Genomic DNA, 26,476 nt, shown 5'->3' with positions numbered 1-26,476 from the left:
AAACACCCGTGCTTGAAAAGTATACCTCCATAGTGTTTATGTGTTAAACAAATGCCCCAAGAAGTACTTTTCAGGATCCGCACCAGTGGAAGCAAAAAAAAATTGTAGACCTAGTGCTTTTACAGTGTTGATGCTTATGTATTTTACAAATGCACCAATGCACTACTGGTCTAAAACAAATGGTGTTGTTAATCTCAGTACTGCACCAGGGGTGGAGAAATTATTTTGGAGCAGCAAGGTGTTGGTTTTATGAAAACACTAATACTTTAAGAATTACAGTGCACTGGGGCTTTAAATTCAAACAATGATGGCGCTTGAAGAGTATAATGCCTTGGTGGTCATTTGCTTCCAAACTCCCTAGTGTTATAATTTTCATGAAAGACAATGTGATGTGAAAAAAAATCTTGCCCGACCAGTCATGTGTGTATTTGTTTTATAGCTACACTAAGACTTTTTATTATTATACCATTTTTTATAGACAATACCATTTTTTATTATTATAAATATCGTTGCTGAAAAAATTGTAATAAGAGTGGTGCACATTAATATACGATGTCTCGGTATCTATTTTCTCTTTTTTAGAAACATCGACCCATGGTAGTGCACTTATTGTGAATTTTAAAATCCATTATTCATCAAAAAGTCAACATATATCTTATAGCAATATTCATATAATTTTGTTTTTTACTAGTGCATTTGTATATGATGTTTGGATTAATTTTTTATATCATCATATTTCCCATGTCTTCATTATAATATTTAATCATCCATATATTTAATTAGTGTTGTAACATTTTACAATGACATTGGACAATGCAATAGAATAAATTAAAATATATATTATTATATATGGATAAGAGGCTCTTTTTCATACAAAATGAGATAGTTATTGATAACCCCTCATCTTTCAACTGGGGAACTATGTCCATTACATTCACTACAACAAAAAATGTCATTGGTTCGGGTCATGCCTATGATGGACCTTTAAGGTTTGTCACCAATGTTTCATATTGTGATGGTCCTTAAAAAAATGTTGTTGTAAGTGCATATAGTGACAGTCCTTTAAGGTTTGTCACTAAGGTGATTTTCAATGACACTTTTGGTGAGGGTTGTGAAAGGCCCATCAATAATTATCTCTTTAGTGACACTTCTAGTGATGATTTTTTATTATTCATCACCAATTCTATTTTTTGTTACTTTTGGTGACGGTCAAAAAAAAATTGTCATCATTTTTCAATCTAATGATTTTTTGATGACAATATGTGAGTATTGCTATATTTATTTGTCAAAAGGTAATGATTTAAGGCCATCATTGTGGAGTATTTTTCATTATGTTTCCAAGGCCACAGTGGTTAGATTCAATCATTTTGTTAAAAATTATTTAATGTGTATCATTTCCCTCAAGTAATGAGAATATAGCTTTCCTATTAGTCAACACATGATTCATCTCTCTTACCTTTTAGATGAAGTTCAACTATTGTTTGTTCGAAGCATATTATTCAATAAATTATCAATTTAGGTCAAGTCTATTAATGAGATAGACCTAACACTCCTCAACATTCTTAGCATACATTGACATGTTGTGGCACACACTAACATTTCTTGGCATCTCACATGTCTTGGAACATCTTTGTACCTAGAACATATTTCCATGACTAGGATGGGAAAATACATATTGGCATGCCGTAGTACAACATAGCACTCCCCTAGCATTTGTTTTTATGCCCTAGAACACCTTCGCATGCATTGCCATACACTAACACTCGAAACACATTGGAACATGGCATGTATTGGAACCTATTGTTAGTGTTCCTAGCATGCCCCTTTTGAAAAGGGTAAAGTCCTGACTTATTAGCCCTTTTCTGTGTTAATTTCCTTATATTTTAGCTTAGTTATTCCTTTTGTTTCCTTTACACTCTTTGACACATGTTGGCACACCCTAGAAACCTACACATCCTGGCATGCCTTAGCACTTAGCATGTCTTGGGATGCCTTAGAACTATGTGGCACATGTTAGCACACCCTAGAACTCCCCAGCCCACTCTGACGCTTCTTGATATGCCCTAGTATTCCCTAAGATGCCTTATGACCTAGAATACCTTGTTACTCCTTCCTTGACATGTCTAGCACTTGTGGACACTCCCATTCATTTTTACATAGTACTCCCTTCTGTTTCTATAACTCTCCTTAACACTCCTTGGTATGCATCGGCGCTCTCTGGCACACCTTAGAACTCTTTAACATGCCCTCTCACTTCATAGCATCTATAACACTCCCTGACACACATTAGCACTTGGTATGTGCTGGGATGTCTTAGAATTTTCGAATGCGTTGAGATTTCTTGGTATGCTTTGGAATGTGTTGGCATGGTTTGGCATGGTTAAATATTAAATTTATTTGACATGAATTATTGGAAAGTTGGAGAGAAGTAACCGAGGAAGATTTGGCACCTAGAATGCACTAACACTTGGCACCTGGAATGTATTGGCTATAAAAAAAATGCCTTTAGGGGTGGTCTCAATTGCGTGATATTTCCAAAACCAACTCTAAAAATGTTTTTAGGGATTTAGGCACAGTTTTTTAAAATCCTCCCGAAAGTCATGAAAAATTGAACTTTTTGGGGGAGTTTTCTAGAAACCATCTATATAAGTGTTTTCTCATGGCTTTTGGAGCAGTTTTTTAAATTATTGCCCCTAAATATATTTTACATGGCAGTTTTTGTACACCACCCCCCCCACCATAGAAAGTCATGACAATTGAACTTTGGTGTTGGGAGGGGGGGGTTCTAAAATTGCCTCTAAAAGTGTTTTCTCATGAATTTCTTTTTTAGGGTGACATGTTTAATTGATTTCTCCTAAATATATTTTTAATGGTGCTTTTTAAATACCACCCCCCAAAAGTTATGAAAATTGAATCTTTTTTTTGTGGTGAGGGGTTTCTAACAACCACCTCTAAAAGTATTTTGTCATGAATTTCTTTTTGGGGTGGGCGAGGGTTAAATGACTACCCCCTAATACATTTTTTATGTTGTTTTCTGACAATCCCGCTAAAATTCATGAGAATTTAATATTTGGAGACAATTTTTGAAACCCCCCAAAAAAGATCATGAGAATTGAACATTTGGAGCTAATAATTTAAAAATCACCTCCAAAAGTTCAAATATCATGACTTTTGAGGGTGTGGGGTGTCTAAAAACACATCCAAAAGTTCAATTCTTGTGACTTTCAAGGGGGTTTGTTTGACAACCCATAAGCCCTTAACCCATAACCACTAAATTCCCTATCCCCTTAACCCCCAAGTCATAATCTCTAAACCCCTACACTCATAACTCATAACCCATTAACACCTTGATCTTTAAACCCTAAGCTACTAACCCCTTAACGCATAACCCCTGGCTTATAATTCTTGGACCACCCTTCAAATTCATGACATTGTAACTTTTGCAGGCAATCTTGGATAACCACCCCACCCCCCCCACCCACACAAAGCCATTATAATTAAACTTTTAGAGGGAGTTGTTAAATGACCACCTCAAAATATTCAATTCTGATGAATTTTTAGGGAGGGGGATATTTTGGTGTATTGAAATCGGAATGGATAAATAAGGATAGAATGGATGGGTAGAAGTAAGAGGTTCATGCATGGTATATTGGGGTCTATAATACTAGCATTAGTGAATGAGAGGGGGTCGTAGGACCTCATGGCATAGGGGCTAGGGAACCTAAAGGGAAGGAATTGAGAGAAATTGATAAGGGAACCCCCAATAGTTGTGATAAGGGGATTAGGGGCCCCATTCTCATAACCCATATGTCATTAACTCATAACCACTATATACCTTATCCCCTTAACCCTAAAGCCATAATCCCTTAACCACTATACTCATAACTCATAACCCATTAAATCATTTATCCCTTAAAACCTAAGCCATTAACCCTAGAACCCTTAATGCCTAACTTAGAATCCTTGGACCCCCTAATCCCTAACCCTTACCATCTTAACACCCTCACCCTTAACCCTTAACATCTAAACCCCCTAACCCTGTAACCCACTAACACCTAAATCCCATAACTCTTAAGCACTTAAACCCTAAATACCCTAACCCATAAACCCTTCATGGTTAACCCTTAACGCTTGAATCCATTAACAACTAAACCATTAACCTCTAACCCCAAAACATCCTACACCTCAACTCCTTTTCCCTTAAGTCCCTAACCCATAAAACTCGTAAGCCATAACCCTTTACCCTTTACCCTTAACCCCTTAATTCCTATAACCCCCAAGCCTTTCTCCTAAGTCATAGGTGCTTTGACACTAATACTCCTATTCATATTACGTTTTTGTTCACTAAACACTCCAAATACATCCTCCAAGCACTACTAAGGTCCACGGAAAGGAGCCAAAAGGTCCCCAAATATCATCTTAGTATTTTCAAGAGTCCATTTCTATTATCTTATAACAATACCCATCTCCATGTGTGCCAAAATAAAGTTCAAGTTTTAGAAGTATGCTTCGACTATAATCTAGTAATAATCCTTAGATCACTAAGAAATTATAACAACCCTATGACAACCTTCATCATTTCATTTGAACCAATTTTAGTTTTTCATCCTAAGGAAATTTTGGAAAAGGTCAAAGAAGGTTTGGAAATGTTTTAAAGTATGTCACAAATAAAGACCATACTTCAAAGGGCAAAACGTCTCAGAATTCAATAACAGAATTCAAGCTACCTCAAATACTAAATTCACAGATTTGAAGGAAAATCCCGGTAAATTACTTCAAAGGGTCAAAGGTAGATGTTCATCAAGGTCAAAAAATAGTCATCATCTCAAGGAGAAGTCAAAAGGAAATACGAAATACAAAGTTCGTCTAAAGTCTAGTAGAACGTTAAAGTATCAAAGACACTTGTAATTTCACATATTGATGATAATGTTGCAAGTTCAAGTTGTTCCTCAAGATTGAAGGTCTATAATTTGAACTGGCATTGTTCAAGCACAAGTCTCCTTCTTCCTAAACAACATCCATGAATTCAAATTAGGACACAAGGCTTGGACCTATTGCTCATGTGAATATCTTCTGAATATTTATATAAATTTCTTATGTGGATATCTATGGCATTGAGTCATGTAAATGACAATGACACCTACGTAAAGGATGATGTTTAGGTCATAGAAAGAGTTAGTTACAAACTTCTTAGGAACAAAATTGAAAGGAATTCTTATGAACGCGATTAAACAGTTGACTTGAGCCACCATGATGTGAAGTATGAATTTATTATGTGCATATCTCCTTACAATATCCCAGGGAAGTTATATTATGGTACACCCAAAGGAAAAATGGAGAAGAATTAAGGTTGGATAGGCAAGATTGAAGAGGTATGTATAATCTCTTGCTATCATATCTCAAGAACTAGGCATATATTCAAGTCCATTCCAATTTATCTTGCAATTAATGAATATTAAGTTCATGTAAATCTTATAAGTGTATTTTGCATGTTAAAATGCATGAGTCTTTGGTCTTGAGGACAAAGACATAATCAATATGTCAAGTGTTATGTAGGCTAAATTGTTTATAAACTCCATCTCATACATAGAAGGCTTTCTATGGTATTACTCAGGGAAAATTTTAGGGGCTAATATTCACAGGTTGGCTAATTTTATGTACTTTTTCCCAAAACAAATTGCCAATTTCCATTTTTTCTTAAAATAATTTCCCAAGTTGTATAGTATGGAATTATTTTACCTTAAAAATCACGTAGATATAGGCTAATATAATATAATTAGCAATTTAAATATTTTTACAAAAATGTCTTTAAGCCTTTTACAATTTTTTATTAGAGATTACTAAGATTCCCTAAGGTTTCTAAACTTTCAAATAGATATCCATCCTTAAAATTTTCCTTGGTATTTCTAGTTTGTAGCTAACAATTTAGCATAGATGTAGAACATGCAATTTGAAAGGTGACAATTCTTGAAGACTTTGGATATTGAAGCATCTAGGTTTTGTAAACCTTAGCGAAGGTCTGAATAAGAAAAAATCCTAGGGACAATTGTTTTTATAGAAAGAAGAAAACCTAGTTTTTTCAAGAAGGATATGACACCTTGCCGATGCTAAGGATATGACTATAAGATCATTGGCAAGTTGCTAAGGTCTTTGTGCTAAACATATGAAGATAAAAATAGTCATTAATCTTTTGTATTCTTTCACAATGTTTCAAATTATTGAATTGGTTTTGGGTATATCCATGATTTTTACTCCAAATGTTGCAGGTGACACATTCACTGTTAATGCTACTATTTCTTACGCAACTTACCTACGATATTTCCTTTGCAACATTTGGTGCAATTACTAGTTATGTTATCACTTAAAAAAGTTCATATGTAATTATATTATGTCATGTGGACATGAAAATTTTTATTTATGATTGAGAATGACTATTGTAAGGTTGGGATTATGGATGTTTTATAATGATTTTAATTAAAACTAAATAAACATGCCTAGTCATTTTTTTAATTTAGCCGAAAATATTTTTGTATTAGAGAATATTTATTTTTGTTTCAAGAATGACACATGTCAACTCCATGTTGAGCATGAATGGAATCACTCATTTTTGTCATACTAGGTTGTAAAATGTTTTATAATAATCTAAGTCTTAAATTAAAACAAAGAATAAGTCTTCCTTAAATGAATAAAATCCCATTAAATATGTTTCATATGTCAATGAAACGGTGTTCCCACTACACTATTAAACATAAATTATACAATATCATCATGATGACTCAATTAAATTATGAGCAGATTAAAATTAAAAGGAATGAGTGTACTACGGTGCCCTATCAACACACAAATAGTATTATTTTGGGTATGTAAGAATCAATATATAAATATTTTTTTATTGTGGATCATAATTATCTTCGTGATTTAAAGTTTCTTCTTTTAGTGATGTTTTGACCCCAACTGTTAACGATGAATCTAGGGTAGGATTTCTCCCCTATTACTGTTACTAGTGTAACACCCCACATTGTAAGTAAATAATTAATCGTTTGATGGTTACCATATCTAGTGAATTTACTAGGATGAAACAAACTTATTATTGTTGCAAAGGATTTTTAAGTTTATAAATAAATCTATTGATTTTATTTTCGAAATTATATTCACTAACACTAGAGTAGAGGATAAAACTTGCCATAATCTAGGAAGAATCTTGATATATATGACATCTCGGTGGGAGATAGAGACCGGAAATAAAAGAGATGCAAGAAGAAATGAAGGCTTTTGCTTTTAGGAAAAAGAGTTAAAAATCCTAGGCTAAGGGGAAACAGAATCCCCGAAGGGAGGACACTGGCAAGGAAAAAATCTGTGAGAATGATAATGTTAAATAAACATTATCAAAGCTCAGTAGAGGGTATTGAGGCCTAGAAAGTTATCACAGCTTAGGGGGAATCAAAGGTGATTCATGAATGGGAGGTCTAATGGAGCTAACCATTGATTTATGCATAAGAGTATTGGTAAGAAAATCCTATACCCATCAAGAATCTCGATTAATTTATAATAATGAAGTATAATGGAAACATTGTATAGATTAGAAATAGTGTAGATTTAGTTTTGTTATGGTCTTTAAATGCGTAAATTTTATTTTATAATTGTTTGAATAAATGTTGCAAATCTCGGTTGAAGTAAATACACTATTCTTGTTATATGATTATTATTATGAATTAGGAAAGTGAGATGAGTATGAATGGTTTATATCCTGAGTTAACCATTCTTTACAACGTTATGTAGTATGTGGAACAATCATAACATATTGTTTGCAGGATGGAAGGTAATCAAAAGGATAAGAAAGGAAATTAATGCATGTCATACTGAAGTATTATTCTGAAAGAATTTAGCTGGTGGTTTTTCTTATCCTTTATGTCTATATGAGCTTTTAATCAAAAGGAAATTTTGTTACAATGCAAACAGAGGGCATGCATGGCAGCACTGCTAGATCAAACAAGTAAAACCATATGTCGAGTAGTACAATCAGAACACATGCATGGCTATAAATAGAGCGTATGCATTGCAACACGGATGGATCAACCAAGTGAAACCATATGTGGAATACTACAATCAGAAAACATGCATGGTTGTAATGATAGGATGAATATGTAGAAAATCATTTGTTACATGGTGCAAGTAGAACACATATGCACGATCTTGCTAATAAACAAATAATCAAGTTGTTTTTAATAATAAGGATGAATATTTAAAATCATCTATCTTTGGTGCAGACAGAACACAGGTATAACAATACAATTCAATGAGTTAGCAAAACTATTCTTCGACAAGAACTATGGAGTAGCAATATCGACTCACTGGACATAACAACGATACTAAGGCCATGTAAGGTTAAGCCTAAATAGGAAACCATATTAACCATTATGGTACAATGATACTAAGGGCATGTAAGGTTAAGCCTAAATAGGAAACCATATTAACCATTATGGAAACTATTCTTCGACAAGAACTATGGAGTAGCAGTATCGACTCACTGGACATAACAATGATACTAAGGGCATGTAAGGTTAAGCCTAAATAGGAAACCATATTAACCATTATGGATGCATGTAATGACACATATTTATGATAAGCTTCTACAATTTAATGGAAGTATATAATCACCTAAAATCATAATAATCCAATACAGAGGATATGTACAATTAGTCTTGTACGAAACCATGTTAAATATCAATGCTACATGCTTATACGAATTCAGAGTGGAATAAGGTGGGTACACTTCAACAATATAGCTATGTATGTGAGAGCTACAATGACCCTAGAAAAGTATTGACCTGAACTAGACGACGGAGAAGGCCATTCTAGTGCACTCAATGTGCATTGAAAGTAAACTAACAACATAGAGTAATACAAATTTGATATATAGACTAAAAAAAGAGTAATGACTAAGTCCAAAACTACCGTAATAGAAGTAAGGCAATTTTGTAAGGACAATATACTTAACTGGAAAAATAAAAGGAACCTTGGAAATATAATAACTAGTACATGCCTCAAAACTGAGAACAACGATGAAAATCCTCCTACCATCATTCTCAATACTAAAGTGCACGAATTATACCAAGATAATCTTTTCAACCTTTGAAAACATTAAAAATACAAAACTGCATTTAAAATCAACATATCCCTTTACAATTAAAGGAAAAAAATAAATCATTGATACACCAGTAGGATTCCACAGCCTTATTTCTTGCCAAACTTAATAACGAAGGACATAACGACTCGGCCAGTGTGACCTCCAAAACATCATACATATGGACAGAGTCGCAGACCAATAATTAGACACATACTGGGACTATAGGCTAAACAAAGCCCTGAAATAATAAGCAACAAATGCAATAAAATAGTAATGTATAAGGCTTTAGATCTATGTCCCAGCAAATGTCAGTAGACACCTAGGAGTCTCCGGTCTGTGACCTAGAATGCCTAGGCAAGTGTGAACGTATTTCTCATAGCTCACAAGAAACCAAAACGAACAATCACCCATACTCAATGAATTAAGAGCGATAGTGGTAGAGTTGCAAGCGGCAAACCCCATGGGGGGAATGGTAGGAGAGTCCAAGAAGCCACCAACCTGGAATGAGATAAAAAACGACAAATGAGGTGTGCCTAGCTCAACTAAAAAGCTGCGAACAAACCTAGTTGCCAGTGAAGCTTACCTAAGCCATCATTAAAAATACCCCATTACAACAAAGTAAAATGCATGCAACTTGGCTAAACAATGATGAAAATGGAGAAGGGAACTAAAAGATATTTACTTGTCGAAGTGCCAGAGCATAGAGAAGCATCCCCCCCTGCATAGAAGACCAATATCATGAGCCAAGGTATAGGTCAGGGGAAATCCAAACTCAGAAATACAGAACAACACAAGAGATCTGGTGTGATATCTTACATGGGTACTGAGGAGCACCCTCATGCCAAGGGAAATGACAACCACTAAAAATTATTTAGTTTTCCCTGCACCAAAGCTTGACAAAATCCTTAATGTTAGATCAATAACAGAGCTCATTGAAAATATAGACAAAGAGTTTCTGAAATGAAGAAAAAGGAGTACCAGGGATCACATGAACACTGAAGCCAAGCCGAAGCCTGTTTCGTCAGAGTTTCAAGAACTTTCTTCGTTGGGCAGGCCAGTGGGAACAATAATGTGAGATCATCGAATATTAACACCAAAAGTCATTGTAACTACTACGATGACCAACATTTAACCTCATACCTCTTCCTGTTCCAATCTCCAAAACAACCAAAATGGAAACCTTAGTAGAGGAGGGAAATCAAAATGCGACTAGGGTTAGGTTAGTGAAATCAGAACTGTAGATCAGCAAGGAGGCAATCTCCACCCTTAATCCCATATTGAAACCATAACCCTCAAGATGCATGCCCACCTAATAGATGCATGAATCTAGTTGTTGGGCACTGAAGGGTTTCACAGCTGACAAAAAGGTAGGTACCAGTTGTACTATCCTTACTAGTGGGCAGAAGGGATGAGCGCAAGAAGCCATCTCACCTAAGGAATTAAATACCAACGTGCCATCTAAGCAGGGTGATGGTGAGGAAGTGGGTGGGCTAACGCAATGGGTACGGGAAGAGGGGTGACGGTAGTTAGGGAGATAGTGGGGTTTGGTTAAGGGTTGGAGTAAGGGTTAATCACTTGACTTATACATAATGTACTCATATAAAATAAAATAAAACCCATAACCTAATCAAGGATTCCAATATTCTACTCACAAAAAATTATATGACGAAACAACCTTGTGCACCATACATGACATGTCTGCATCAATATTAAAAACCATTGTCAACCAAGGGAAATCTAAATTATGTAAACAATACTTGAATATAGTATTAAACCACAAAAATGAGTGGAAAGAATTTTTGTTTTTTTGGGGGTATGATTCAGGTTCGTTATAAATGGTATAAGAGCCCAGTTTCTACTCTCAATCATGTACAGGGAATGTGCGTTAGAAATTGTGTGCGAAGGGAAATAAAAAGAAATATATACATACAAATAAAATATACAAAACTAAAGCCACAATTGTTCCTATCTATTTTGAATTGTGATTTAGCAAATTAAATTTTTGAATAGCTAAGGAAGGACCTTCGTTGCCTAACACAGGAGGAGCAGAACTATATGTGAAACTGGGGGAAGAGGGAAGTACTACCATATCCTCCCAATTGGCGGAAATGGTAAAAACCCTGCAACTGGAGTTGGATCAACTTTGTAGCAATAATGAGAGGCTTCTAAAAGCCAGTGAAGAATAGGAGAAGTTAATCAGAGACTGGAAAAGAAGTCTACTTAAAAGAGTGTAGACACTGAAGGCATGAGGAAGATAGAGTCTAACAAGTCAGGAAGTGGAGGGGAATCTGATCTTGAGTCACCAAAAGTGCATAAGAAGTGAAGGAAAGCAGAGTTACAAGGTGAATTTAGAAAGATCAAACCACCAGCATTTGATGGAGAGAAGGAGGAGGACGCAGAAGCATGGAAGCTAAGTATGACTAAATAATTTCAATTATATGAATATGAAAGTAACCTGAAAGCACGATTGGTAATTTATCAGTTGTAGGGTAAGGTAAAATTGTGGTGGGAAGAGAGGAAGAGTGTTCAAATGCTTGAAGAAAAAACAATTTCATGGGAGGAATTTCAGAAGCAATTCAAGGCAAGATTTCTGAGTGAAAGGTATTATGACGATAGGTCTAAATAATTCCATGAGATGAAGTTGGGGCAAATGACTATGGATGAATTTGTAAACAAATTCACCAACTTGTTGCGGTACGTCTCGTATTTGAAAGAGGAAAAAGATAAAATTTAGTTTTTTATTAACTAGTTTCCAACCTCCTACGATGAGAGAATTGAGCTTGATAACCCAAGTACCATGGATGAGGTGGTCAAAAAGGCTAGGCTATGTTATCAAAAATTCAAAATTAAAAATGAAGGTGGAAACCTATGGAGGACTGAGGAAGGAAGCAAAGTTGGTGGGGGTGTGAAGAAAAAAAACCACTCCACCTGAAGAATTTTGGTAGGGATCATCAATAAAGGAAGGGGTTAAAAGGAGAAGTACCCTTGCCACCTCAATCCTATACAGGTTTGAGAGAGAGAGAGAGAGCAGAACAACAAAAAGAATGGTGCTGCCAAGGAACCATTAAAGTGTTGGGGGTGCGGAGAGCCACATATGTTAAGCCACTACCCACACAATCCCTGGTCTGTCCAAAACATCCAGGCAATTCGTGAGGCCACTACTATTAATGATGTTTCAAGTAACATACCGAGGATTAGTGTAGCCCTAGAAAAATGACAAGCTAAACATCAAGATACTATGTTGGAAATAGAAGGTATCATCTTAAACTAGTATGTGGCTATTTTGATCGATCTGGCAGCCACTCTAAGTTATATTAGCCCCAAAATTGTAGAAAAATGCAATATAAAAACATAAAAATTCATAAATGCTTGATTAGTGCAGCTAGCCACAAGAACCAAGCGAAGAGTAACCCAACACATGAAACAATTCACAATTGATTTTAATGGATACTCCTCAAAGGTAGATTTGAATCCTCTTCCACTCAGGTCATATGATTTATTAGTAGCAATTAACTAGTTAGAACAACAATTCATTGTTATAAATTATTTAGAAAAAATAGTGGCATGTGTTGGGATGGGTGGGGTCCCTAAAGTGATCAGGGGAAAAGAGAAATTTGTAACTGTTTGATAAATTTTAGCTTTACAGCTGAAAAGAAGTGCCAGAAGAGGTTGTCAATTGTGCTTGGCATAGGTTGAAGTTAGAGCCCGGCTGAGTGAAAAATAGGAATCAGAGATGATCCCCATCATCAATAAATAACTGGATGCTTTTCCAAAGGAAATTCTAATATTACCACCATCTCGAGATATAGATTTTACTATAAATCTAGTACCTAGATTTGTTCTTCTATCCAAGGCTCCATATCATATGAGTGCCCTTAAATTATTGTAGTTAAAAATTCAGTTACAAGAATTACTGCATAAAGGTTACATCAGACCCAACGTCTCTCCCTAGGGGGCTCCAATTCTATTTATGAAAAAGCAGGATGATACATATATAATGTGTATTAATTACTGGGAACTAAACAAATTAATAGTTAAAAATAGATACCCCCTACCAAGAATAGATGATCTACTGGATCAAGTCATAGCACCCACAATATTTTCAAAAATTGATCTAAGGATGGGCTACCATGAATTGCATATTAAGGAGGAGGATATCTAGAGTATGAATTTTAGAGCACGGTATGGGAATTATGAGATTGTGGTGCTACCGTTCAGCCTCACCAATGCACATGCAACTTTCACGTGTCTCATGAACAACGTGCTACACCAGTACTTGGATCGCTTTGCGTTGATTTTCATAGATGTCATTCTTGTGTAATCTAAAGACAAGGAAGAACATCAAGAACACTTAAGGTTGGTATGGCAGACATTAAGAGAACATAAACTGTAGGAAAGAGGTAGTAAGTGTGAATTATTTAAACCTAGGATACAATAATTAGGACATCTCATCTCTGAGGAAGGGTTGACAGTAGACCCTCAGAAAGTTAAAGCCATTCTATAATGGCCATTACCAAAGGATGTATCTGCATTTCACTCCTTTATGGGAATTACAAGATATTATCATAGATTTGTAAAGGAATTTTCCAAATTGGCATACCCCATCACCTCATTGGAGAAAAAACGAGCGATGTTTAAGTGGACGGAAAAATGTGAGGAAAGCTTCAATAAGATGAAGGAAATGTTGACAAGGGCTCCTGTCCTACAGATAGCAGATCCATATAAAGAGTTTTTAGTATGCACAGATGCCTGCCTTGAAGTTTTAGGAGATGTATTTCTACAGGACAATGTTTTAGTATCATCTGAATCCCATAAATTGAACAAACATGAGCAGAATTATGTTGTGAATGACTTAGAATTAGTTGCAGTAATTCATGCCTTAAGAATGTGGAGGCATTATTTTGTTGGGAAGAAGTTTGTTCTCATGACTGACCATGTCAGCCTTAAATATGTTTTTAGTTAGCTCGACCTGAATGCAAGACACGTAAGGTGGTTAGCCTTCCTTACTGACATTGAATTTGAAATCAAACATATTAAAGGAAAGGAGAACAATATTTTTGATGCATTAAGTCGGCATTCTCATACTTTAATCATATATACAAGAGTAAGTGTAAGGACAAATTTTGTGGACCAGATAAGATTATTTGGGTAGCATGACCCACAATATCAAGAGTTGCAGAATAAAATACAACAAGGGAAAAAGATTGGTAATGGGATTAATCCTCAAGGATTGACCCCCTACCAAGGTAGATGGGTCATTTCCAACGTTACCCCTCTAAAACAGATTATTTTTTACGAGTAGCATAAGGAGCCATATGATGGCCACCCCGGGTACCAAAAAATGATAACTTCTTTAAAAAATAATTTTTCTGGGTCAGAACCAAAAAAGAGGTAGCAGACTACTTAGAAAAACTCATGTAATTATAGCAACTGAAAGTAGAGCATCAACATTTGGCAGGCCTATTGAATTGATTACCCATTCTAAAATGGAAGTGGGAAGTGATTTTTATGGGTTTCATAACTGGACTACCAAGGACTCGATACTAGCACGATTCCATTATTGTGGTAGTAGATGTACTAACAATGGAAACACATTTTATCTCTGTGCAATATACCTTTGGAACAACACAAATTGCAAATATCTTCATGAAAGATATATTTAGACTACATGGTATACGAAAAAAGATCATATCATATCGAGATACAAAGTTCACCTCAAATTTCTGGAAATCATTATTTGAAAATTTTGGTACTAAACTAAACTTCAATACTACGTACCATCAGTAGACGGATGGGAAAACTGAAAGAGCGAATCAAATATGGGAAGATTTGCTTCGAATGTATGTAATGGACAAACCCGCAAAATGGCAATACTTTTTGCATCTAGCCAAGTTCGCCTATAACAATAGTTATTAGGATTCCATCAAAATAAGCCCCTTTGAAGCTCTTTCTGGAAGAAAATTCCATAGCCCTCTCAACGGGAGTCAACCAGAGGATAGATTGGTCCTTGGACCTGAGGTCTTGGGTGAAATGGAAGAAGCAGTGTAGAAAATTCAATAGAACATTAAAAATGCTCAAGGCCGTCAAAATCGTTATGTAGATAAGCAAAGGACTCCTAACAAATTTCAAATTGGGGAGCATTTGCATTTTAGAATCAAAACTCACAAAAGTACTTTGAGTATTGGCAGCTGCGCTAAACTCGCACCACGGTCAAGTGGGTTGTTTGAAGCACTAGACTGAATAGGTCGAGTAACTTATCAATTAGCTCTACCTACTCATGTTAAAGTACATAATGTATTTAATTTGTCATTATTAAAAAAATATGTGCATGACAACTCTCATATAACTGATTGGCATCTCCTATGGGTGGAGCCTGAAGGAGACTTCTTTCCTGAACCAATCTTCATTTTGGAGCAGAGGGAAACCGTACTTCGGAATTGGTTCATTTGTCAGATTAAAGTGTAGTGGGGGCACTTTACTGCAGAGGGGGCAACCTGGGAAAAAGAAGATGTCATGAAGGCAAGGTATCCATAATTTTTTTCTTATGAATAATAACACCAAGGACAATGTTAAGTTTGAAGGGGGGAATGATGTAACACCCCCCATTGTAAGTAAATAATTAGTTGCTTGATGGTTACCATCTCTAGTGACTTTACTAGGATGAAGAAAACTTATTATAGTTAGAAAGGATGTTTAAGTTTATAAATAAGGTTGTTGATTTTATTCTAGAAATTATCTTGGCTGACACCAGAGTAGAGGATTAAACTTGCCAGAATATGAGAAGAATAAAATTCACTTTGATTTTCCTAAAATGAAATAATATATATATGGATATATATTACATCTCGGTGGGAGATAAAGATGGGGAATAAAAAGAGTTGCAAGGAGAAAAGGAAGCTTTTTCTTGTAGGAAAAATAGTTAAAAATCCTAGGCTAAGGGGAAACAAAACCCCCGAAGGTAGGACATTGCCAAGGAAAAAAAATGTGAGGATGATAATGTTAAATAAAAATTATCAAGGCTTCGTACAGGTTACTAAGGTCTGGAAAGTTATCATAGCTCAAGGGGAATCAAAAGTGATTCATGGTTGGGAGGTCTGGTGTGGATAGCCATTGATTTCTGCATAAGGGTACTGGTCAGAAAATCCTGTACCCATCAAGAATCCTGATTAATTTATAATAACTATGTATACCCAAAACATTGTATAGATTAGAACTAGTGTAGATTTAGTTTTGTTCTAGTCCTTAAATGCCTAAATTTTATTTTATAACTGTGTGAAGAAATGTTGTAGAAACTCAGGTGAGGTAAATACATTATTCTTGTTATATGAATACTATTATGAATTACGAAAGCGAGATGAGTATGAGTGATTTATATCCTACGCTAACCATTCTTTACAGCGAGATATGGTATATGGAACAATCATAACATACTATTTTCAAGATGGAAAGTAATCAAAAGGATTAAAAAGGAAATTAATGCATGTCACACTTAAGTAATATTCCAAAAGAATTTATCTAGTGGTTTTTGTTATGCTTTATGTTTATATGAGTTTTTAATCAAAAGGAAATTTTGTTACAATGCAAACAGAGGGCATGCATAGTAGCATTGATAGATCAAACAAGTAAAAACATATGTCAAGTAGTATAATCAAAACACATGCATGGCTATAAATAGAGTGCATGCATAGAAACATGGATCGGTCAACCAAGTAAAACCATATGTCGAATAGTACAATTAGAACACATGCATGGATATAATGATAGGATGAATATGTAGAAAATCATTTGTCACATGGTGCAAGTAGAACACATATGCATGACCCTGCTAATAAACAAATAAGAAATTTATGCTTAATAATAAGGATGCATATGTAAAATCCTCTATCCTTAGTGCAGACATAACATAGGTAAAACAATAAAATTCAACGAGTCAACAAAACTATTCTTCGACAAGAACTATGGAGTACCAATATCGACTCACTGAAGATAACAACATTACTAAGGGCATGTAAGGTTAAGCATAAATAGGAACCCATATTAACCATTATGGATGCATGCAACCACAAAGATTTATGATAAGCTTCTACAATTTAATGGTAGTATATAATCATCTGAAATCATAATAATCCAATACACAGGATATGTACTTCTAGTCTCGTAGGAAACCATATCAAATATTAAAGTCACATGCTTGTAGGGAACCAGAGTATAATAGGGTGGGTACACTTTGACAACAAAACTTTGTATGCTAGAGATACAATGACCCTAGAGAAGTATCGACCAAAACTAAATGAAGGAGAAGGGCCATTCTAGTGCACTCAGTGCGCATTAAAAGTAAACTAGCAGCAAAGTGCAATACAAATTTAATATATAGATTCGGGAAAGAGTAAAGACTAAGTCCAAAACCACTGTAATAAAAATAAGGCAATTTTGTAAGGATAGTAGACTTAACTGGAAAAATAAAAGGAACCCTGGGAATATAATAACTAGTACATGCCTCAAAACTTAGAATGGGGATGCAAATACTTCTACCATCATTCTCAATACTAAAGTACATGAAGTATAATGAGAAAATCTTGTTAGCCTTTGAAAACAATTAAAAATACAAAATTGCATTTAAACTAAACATATCTCTTTACCATTTAAGGAAAAAAATAAATCAGTGATACACCAATATGATTCCACAGTCTTGTTTTTTGCCAAACTTAATAACGGAGGACATAACCGACTCGGCCAGTGTGACCTCCAAAACATCATACATATGGATAGAGTCGTAGACTAATAAATTAGACACATACTGGGACTATAGGTTAAACAAAGCCCTAAAATAAGAAGTAGCAAATGCAATCAAACAGTTATGTATAAGGCTTTATTTCTATACCCTAACAAGCGTTGGTAGACACCTAGGAGTCTCGGGTTTGTGACCTAGAATGCCTAAGCAAGCGTGAAGGTATTTATTTGAGCTGAAGAGAAACCAAAATGAATAATCACTCATACTCAATGAATTGAGAGTGAGAGGGATAGAGTTGCAAGTAGTAAACCCCATGGGGGGGGGAATGGCAGGAGAGTCCAAGAAGCCACCAACTTAGAATGAGATGACAAATGACAAATGAGGTGTGTCTAGTTTGGCTGAAAATGTTTGAACAAGCCCAGTCACCAGTGAAGCTTACCTGAACCATCATTAAAAATACCCAATTATAACAAAGTAAAATGCATGCAACTTGGCTAAACAACGAGGAAAATAGAGAAGGGAACTAAAAGGGACTTACCCATCGAAGTGCAAGAGGACAAAGAAGCATCCCACACCTGCAAAAAAGACCAATATCATGAGACAATGTATAGATCAGTGGAAACCCCAACTCAGAAATATGGAACAGCATAAGAGATCTGGTGGGATATCTTACCTACATACCGAGGAGCACCCTTGTGCCAAGGGAAATGACAACCACTAAAACTTCTTTAGTTTTCCCTGCACCAAAGCCACATAAAATCGTTAATGTTAGATCAATAATAGAGATCATCGAAAATAAAGATAAATAGTTTCTAAAATGAAAAAAATAGAGTACTATAGATCACATGAACACTGGAGCCAAGCCGAAGCCAGTTTTGCTGGAGTTTGGAGCCCTTTCTTTGAAGGGCATGCTAGTGGGCACAATAATGGGAGAACACCAAATATTAACACCAGAAGTCATTGTAACTACTATGGCAGCCAAGATTTAACCTCATACCTCTCTCTGTTCTAGTCTCCAAAAGAACCGAAGTGGAAACCTTAGTAGAGGAGGGAAATCAAAACGCGACTAGGGTTAGGCTAGTGAAATCATAACCATAGATCAGTAAGGAGGGGATCTCCACCCCTCATCCCATCTCGAAACCATAACGCTCAATATGCGTGTCCACCTAATTGATACATGAATCTAGTTGTTGGGCACTGAAGGGTTTCACACATGATGAATAGGTAGGTACCAGGTGTACTATCCTTGCCAGCTGGTGGAATGAATGGGCGTGAGCTACCATCTCACCTAAGGAATTAAAGATCAGTTTGTCATCTAATCAGGGTGATGGTGAGCAAGTGGATGGGCTAGTACAGTGGGTATGGGAAGAGGGGTGAGGGTAGCTAGGGAGATAGTGGGGTTCAGTTAAGGGGCGGAGTAAGGATTAATCACTCAAATTATACAAGATGTACTCATATAAAAGAAAAGAAAAACCACAATGTAATTAAGCATTCCACTATACTAACAGTAATTTATATCATGAAACAATCTTTTGCACCATACATGGGATGCCTACATCGATATTAAAAACCATTGCTAACCAAGGGAAATCTAACTTATGTAAATAATAGTTGAATATAGTATGAAACCACAAAAGTGAGTGGAAAGAAAAAAAAATGGGGTATTATTTAGGTTCGTTACAACTAGGATGCCCTTGTTATGGCAACAAATATTTGGAGTCCCCATACTGTTGGTTCATGGGAGGCACCCTTAAAAATATTTATTTTGGAATTTTTTTTTTAAATATTGTAATTTCGTAGTCAATCTAGACCATTCATCATTAACACATAGACGTGATGTAGTCAATCCCTTTTATGATGAAATTTTATTCTAACTATATATATTAATTCAATTATAATTAAGAGAATCAATATATATATGTGTCTCCTTTATATTCTTTCATTTTATATTTTATTTTAACATTCATTATAATTTTATTACATTATGATTTTATTCCTAACCAATATACTAACAAATATACTAAAGTACATAATAGTTCTTAAGTATCAAATTGCATTATAATTTTATTCTAACAAATATGCTAAAGTACCTAATAATTCTTAGTATCAAAGAGTCTAAAGATATATCTACCTCATCAACCAGAGAGAGAAAGAAAGAAAGAAAAGAAAAGAAAACTTCGAAGTCTTATCATCAAAAAATAACTCATTGCCTTTAAAAAGGAAAAGATATGATATAGTAATTGATATATAACAAAGCATATTCATAAAACCATCACTATATAATATTTATATTTAAGATGTGCAATATTAGTAAGTCATATACTCTATTAGGAAAAAATATTATTCACTTGTATGTATACACTTAATAATGAAAATATATACATTTTTATAATAAATAATTATTTTTTAATAAAAGTTAAATCATCCAATAAAAAAACTCATTTCACTTTAATCCCAATCTATAATAAAAAATGAAATAACAACATATAACTAAATTTGTAATTACCTCTTATTTAAAGAAATAATATCAAATTTTAAAAAACAATCTCAAAACACTAATGAAGCCACTCATAACCTTGATAATGAAAATTAATGAGAACGCTACATTTAAAACACATCATGTCATTGAGAATAAAGATAACGTCATGTCCTTGAGAATAAAGATAACGTGAGGGGTATGTCATGAGGAAATTTGAAGTAGTTAACAAAAGGGTGAGTAACAACCGATTATATGAAAGCACTCACAACGATTTGGTTAGGTTATAATCTTTTAAATGAGAAGTATATCATGGTTATTGTAATGAAAGGATTATAGGAAAGCAGTCACAACGATTTGGTTAGATTATAATTTTTTAAATGAGAGGTATATCATGGTAATTGTAATGAAAGGATGCACTCACAATGATTTGGTTAATTATTTTATAAATCAGAGGTATAAAGAGAAAGTTATTTCTATAGAAGTGATAGAAAATAACATTACAATTATCTTATAAACTTATTTTATAAGTTTATAGTAAATTTAAATTATTTATCATTAAACTATTTATCATTAAATTATAGATTTGATGTTGAATTATATGCTAGAATTTTGTCTCTTAAAAAGAAAAGCTCTGTTATGAAGATATTTTATTTCAGTTACATATTATTAAAATAGAATTATAACTGAGAAAATATCTTTTTTTATATTATTTTATTTTAATATTCGTTATAATTTTATTCCTAACCAATATACTAAAATACCATAAAGAATCCAAAAATATATTAACCTCAATTTTAACAAGGAATTTTTTTTCTAATTAATTTCAAAGTCTTATCATCAAGCATAACTATCTCCTTTAAAGAGAGAAAGAATATGATATAATTTTATTCCTAACCAATATAGTAAAATACCATCAAAAAAATCCAAAGATATATTAACCTCAGCTTCAACAAGGAAAAAAAATTAATTAATTTCAGTCTTATCATCAAAGCATAACTATCTCGTTTAAGGAGGGAAAGGATACGATAAGGTGATTTTTATGTAACAAATGATAGTAATAAAAAGATCACTATATATATTTATATTCAAGATGTGCAATATTGATAGGTCATATATTTTATTGAAAAATTTTGTTATTTATCTATATTTATATATAAATATGAATAAAATACGTATTTTTATAATAAATAATTATTAATTAATAAAAATTAAATCATCTTATAAAATAAATTCATTTCACTATAACCACACTAACAAAATATAATTACATTTATAATTACTTCTTATTTAAAGAAATACTATCAAATTTTAAAAGACCATGTCAAAACAATAAAATATAATTACCCCTTATTTAAAAAAAATACTATCAAATTTTAAAAGACCATGTCAAAACACTTATGGAGCCACTCATAATCTTTATAACGAAAAATAATGAGAACGCTACATTTAAAACACAACATTAAAGATAAGGTGAAGGGTATGTCATCAGCCAATTTCAAGTAGTTCATACAGGATAAGTAACAACCGTTTATATGAAAGCACTCACAACAGTTTTGTTAGATTATAATTTTTTAAATGAGAGGTATATCATGGTTATTGTAATGAAAGAAAGATATTTCTATATAATTGTTACAATATATTGATACATAAGATACATAAGGTATTTGTGCTAATTGATACTTAATGTATTTGTGTTAGTTGTTTTGAAAGCATATTTTATAGTTTAAAATGTGTTAGTTATTTTGAGAAGCATAATTTATAGTTTAAAATGAAGGTGATGTGTAGTTATGTTTGAAATTATGTTAATTAATATTTTTGTTAAATAATAAAATATAAATGTATTATAATAAAAGATAATAATATATATATATGTTTTATTAATTTTAGTTATTTCATTATGTTTGATAGATTATTTTATATTATAATTTAATATGAAAAAAATATAAAAATAATTTTTTTATTTTTAAATTAAATTATAAATACAATACTTTAATATCAATATAAAATAATATAATTTTATAATAAAAATGATTTATAGGTCAAATAAATTTAATTCCTCACACCAAATTTGAATATTAGATTTAGATTAATAATTAAAAAAATTCATACTTATATACAATTTACCATTTTAAATGATGTAATGAGAATTAACCTTCTAAATAAGTTAATGAAATTTTTGGAATAGGGAAGGCCAAATGAATTGGCATTTAAACTGGTTTTAAATGTCCATGATAGAAATTATAAAATTTTCGTTATAGTCAAACATTGTGTCATAGTTGGTGAATTCTTAACTGAAAGAAACATATGTTTAAAAGAATTACACCGATTCAAAGAAGGTCGAGATAGCTGGAGTTTCTGTTTTTAATAGAATGTAGATTAAGAGTAAATACCATGTTTACTTGCAGATGGATGGTTAATTGAAGAAACAAAATATCTAAAATTTCAATGTTCCTACTCAAATATGGATATGGTTGAAAATAATTTTTTTAAATAATAAGAATTTTAATATATATGTAATATAATATAAAATGAAGTAGCTATGATAATATTGTTAAGTACTTTTGAAATGATTTTTTTTATAAATTTTATATCATAAAATTATTCAGACCCTGCATTTTATATTTCCTAATAATAAATTTAATCTATAGGGTTATGATTTTATAAAAAGTATATAAAACACCAGCCATGATATTACATGTTTAAGTGTCTTCCAAAAGCATATTCTTTTATATAAATTTTGTATCATAGAATTATTCAAATTACGTATTATTATCTATTAAGATATTTTAATCAGAAAGTTAAGTTAAAGTAAGTTGTCACAAACTTATTCCCCGAAATACCTGCTATATTTTATTGATCAAGAAATAAAAGTCGTTTTCATACATTTTGAGGGTTTATAAATTATTTCACATTTGCTCGCTGGTGAATGGACTCCCTTTACAATTACGTCGACTGGTGAATAGATAGAAAGGTATCCACCAGTGCTTAACATAGATTATCTAAGTTGTACATTCACAACAAGAAAGTATCTAATTCAATGACACTCCATTAGCGTTGCTTCTCACTTGAAAACTACCCTTCAGAAGTTTAAGGCTAAATGACAGTAAGAGAGTTAAAAATTCCGACAATCATGCCTTTCAACAAAAAAATAATCATATCCATTTTACCTTAGAAAATTCAATTTACATACCATCTACATAGAAAATTCCTCAACCGAAAATGACCATACACATCTTTCCCCAACATAAAATAAATATATCCATCTTACTGTAGAATACTCAAATACCAGTATGCACATGGCAATGGAGCACCAAGTGCTTCAATTTACAACATACACATGGGAATGGGGCACCAAGTTCGTTGACTTCGGCAAACAAGGGTTACGGCTTTGTCAATGAAGACACGTTGTATATCGTCAAGGTCAAGAATCCTTATCCTAGGCCGAAAGGAGTTTGCTGACTCTACTGACCTAACCTACTCTAAACATGGCGTCACATTCGAGTGAAACACACTGTTCCACAATTCTCACATATTCCGAACTGGGATTCTGTACCTTTAAATCCTCTTCATCGGAATTTGGAATTTCGAATGCCAAGAATACCAAGAGAGGAGGAAACCCTAAAACATATTCCTTCTCTCCGTTTCCTTCTGGTACCCCTTGGAGAGGATGGGCTTTCAATCCGACGGCATGATCTGATCGAGAGCGATAATCAATCCCATAACCAAAGCTTGGTCGTCGCCAGGACTCACCATCAGATTGAACACATCTCCTCCCAGTGTTACCTCTGGTCTCACGTGCTTTGGCTTCACCTGAAAGAAAAACACCAAATATTTTCAGAACTTGGCATGAACACACCCCAATGAATAACTCTGAGCATACATATAGATTGTAACATACATACCTCTGCAACGACCTCTTTAAAGCTATTCATAACGGTGAAGCAACGCTTGGCATAACATCCTTCAACATGGTAATCTGGCGTCTTCTTCATTTTGTTCTTAGCCGAAGAAGTACACATGTACACTTCTGCTAAGTTCTTTCTGGTTATTAGCAGAGATGGCGCCCTTCGAATGACGAACAACGGTTTCTGGCCATCCCGGAACTCTCCTAAGAATCCTCGCCATTCATTCTGTAGACTCATCCTCTGTTTCACATACAATAATACAATTCAGTGTGCTTTCAAACGTTGCAGAGATTTTGTTCTGCAAAAGAGAAAACAACGAAGATCAATTTGAAAGATATTATATATGTTTGCATACCTTCCGCCGCAACGTGAGGATCGCCACTCCTGCAGCGTCCATGAGAACGACTTGATCCTGGGGATCTGAAGGATAGTTGTCCACTCTAAACACAAGGTTGCCGCTGGAGTCGAAAACAGTACAGCCATTGCAGCTGAAAACAAGAGACTTTTTCCACACTGTGAGCGCTGTGGCAGACGCCTTGGAGACCTTATCGTCGATCCAATCATGCCCGGCGAACTCTGGTTCGTGTGGATGAATCTTGGGACTCATGCTTCCTGAGAATATGACGCAGAAGGAGCAAAAAGACAGATATCAAGTGTAGGAAGAAGAGTAAGGAATGAATAATGTGTATGAAACACGTAGTCAACTACTGCTGATTCCCCCTCTGCTTGATCCCTTATTATACTCGGATTGCCGTTGCATTTGAAATTCCCATCTCTCACGTTCACTAGAAATAAAATATATTACTAGCTCCTATGATATATTTAAAAGATGATAACCATAGCGATAAAGCCACCGAAGTCTGAACTTTATTGGTGGTAGTCTATTCAACTTTATATTTACGTTATAATAAGGTTGTGAATAGGAGTCACCACTCCATACAACCTAGGGTGGGGCAAGTTGCAGCTAGTGGTCCGTATGTGTACAAAACATTACTTGGCGGTCGCTGTTAAGGTGGAATTAATATGTTAACTGTGATGATAAGAACGAAGGTCGTTTCAGACACAGTTTATGAAAAGAAATGTGTCATCGACATCAACGAATGGGGTTCTTAATTTCAATTTCTTACTTTATCACTCTCCCATGATAGAGACTAGAAATGTGTGATCAACATCAACAAATAGTGCTCTGAATTTCAGTTTCTTGCATTATTGGTCTCCCATGATAGAGACCATATTGTCATTGTAATGCTTACTCATGTCTTCTCATCTTAACTTAGAAAATTTCATAATTCCTTGCATTATATCCATCCCACGATTGACAGGAGCTTGTCATGTACCGCTGACTCAGGTCTTCTCATCGTAAATTTAAATTTAACAGAGGACGGTTTTGGAGAAAAGCAACCAATAAAGGAATAATTGATGGTGCTCTTACTTGGACCACACAAACAGCAACAAAACCATCTTACCGATTATCTTATTCATTCTCACATTTAGTAAAGATTAATTTAAATTCTCATGCTCACCGTGTTATGTTATGGGAATACGCTTTAATTGCAGCCTCTCAAATATAAATAGCGAATATTTTATTATGTTTTATCTTATCATTGAAATTAATTCAATTTTTTTAAGGAGATAATATAAAATATTATTTACATATAAATATATTTGAAAAAAATTATTTAATATTTGATATATTATTTAAAATAAGTATAAATTTCTCTTCTTTTGAATGGACGGTGTGTCTATATGTTTTAATATTTCTGGATATTTCCATCCAGATTAAATTGTTTTTTTTAAGGATTGGTGTCAAAATGTATGTGTTAATAGTTATCTGAAAAATTATTAAATATTTTATATATTTATTATAATCTAATTTAAAATTAAAATAAATTTTAAAATAATAATGTATTTACATGTTTATTTTAAGTTAATTTAAATTTCCCCAGATGCGGGTGTTAGATGAACATTTAATGCACCTCAGCCGCCAGACAAGCAGGTGGTTGATCCATATGCCAACCTGCGCCTTTCCCTGTGGGAATTTAAGGCAGGTTACTGCTCTTCGGCTGGTGCCATCAACCAGTTGTGAAAACTGAGAAATTCACTGCAAATTTAGAAATGGGGACCAAAGCCCCCTGCATTTACCCATTCGGCCTCTCAGTTGCTCTTGCCACCCCTCTGCCGCAGAGCCGAGCCTTCGCACTGCTACGGGAAGATGTTGCAGACTCCTCTGCTGC

At 33.9% G+C, this 26,476-nt stretch overlaps 2 protein-coding genes across 2 annotated transcripts in view; both read right to left on the bottom strand.

The window, feature by feature from the left end:
- Positions 1 to 18,819, bottom strand: part of LOC149158687 (uncharacterized) — a 44,639-nt gene extending 25,820 nt beyond the window's left edge. Inside the window, exons 1-2 of the mRNA XM_089434067.1 lie at positions 18,704 to 18,819; positions 18,397 to 18,433 (exon numbers count right to left, since the gene is read on the bottom strand). Of these exons, the coding sequence (XP_089290193.1) occupies positions 18,397 to 18,433; positions 18,704 to 18,819 (153 nt within the window). The remainder of the gene's footprint in view (positions 1 to 18,396; positions 18,434 to 18,703) is intronic.
- A 4,680-nt stretch (positions 18,820 to 23,499) lies between these two features.
- LOC149158686 (protein LURP-one-related 8-like) lies at positions 23,500 to 24,998 on the bottom strand. The gene is made up of 3 exons (XM_089433363.1): positions 24,598 to 24,998; positions 24,240 to 24,482; positions 23,500 to 24,147 (listed from the first exon to the last, which is right to left on the bottom strand). The coding sequence occupies exons 1-3, from the start codon at positions 24,847 to 24,849 to the stop codon at positions 24,013 to 24,015; spliced, it is 630 nt and encodes a 209-aa protein (XP_089289489.1). The 5' UTR covers positions 24,850 to 24,998; the 3' UTR covers positions 23,500 to 24,012.
- Positions 24,999 to 26,476: the final 1,478 nt, after the last annotated feature.

Source organism: Pinus tabuliformis, chromosome 5_2 (genome assembly GCF_031772625.1).
Source record: "Pinus tabuliformis cultivar Carrire ecotype Pingquan chromosome 5_2, CPIR1, whole genome shotgun sequence".
Lineage (NCBI taxonomy): Eukaryota > Viridiplantae > Streptophyta > Pinopsida > Pinales > Pinaceae > Pinus > Pinus tabuliformis.
The sequence above is the reverse complement of the archived record's forward strand: the minus strand, read 5'-3'. Positions and strand labels throughout refer to the sequence as shown.

Coding starts and splice junctions, on each gene's coding strand:
- LOC149158686 (XM_089433363.1), bottom strand. CDS start 24,849: ATGAGTCCCAAGATTCATCCACACGAACCAGAGTTCGCCGGGCATGAT. Junction 24,483..24,597: donor TCCTCACGTTGCGGCGGAAG/GTATGCAAACAT, acceptor TATGTGAAACAG/AGGATGAGTCTACAGAATGA. Junction 24,148..24,239: donor TTAAAGAGGTCGTTGCAGAG/GTATGTATGTTA, acceptor TTTTTCTTTCAG/GTGAAGCCAAAGCACGTGAG.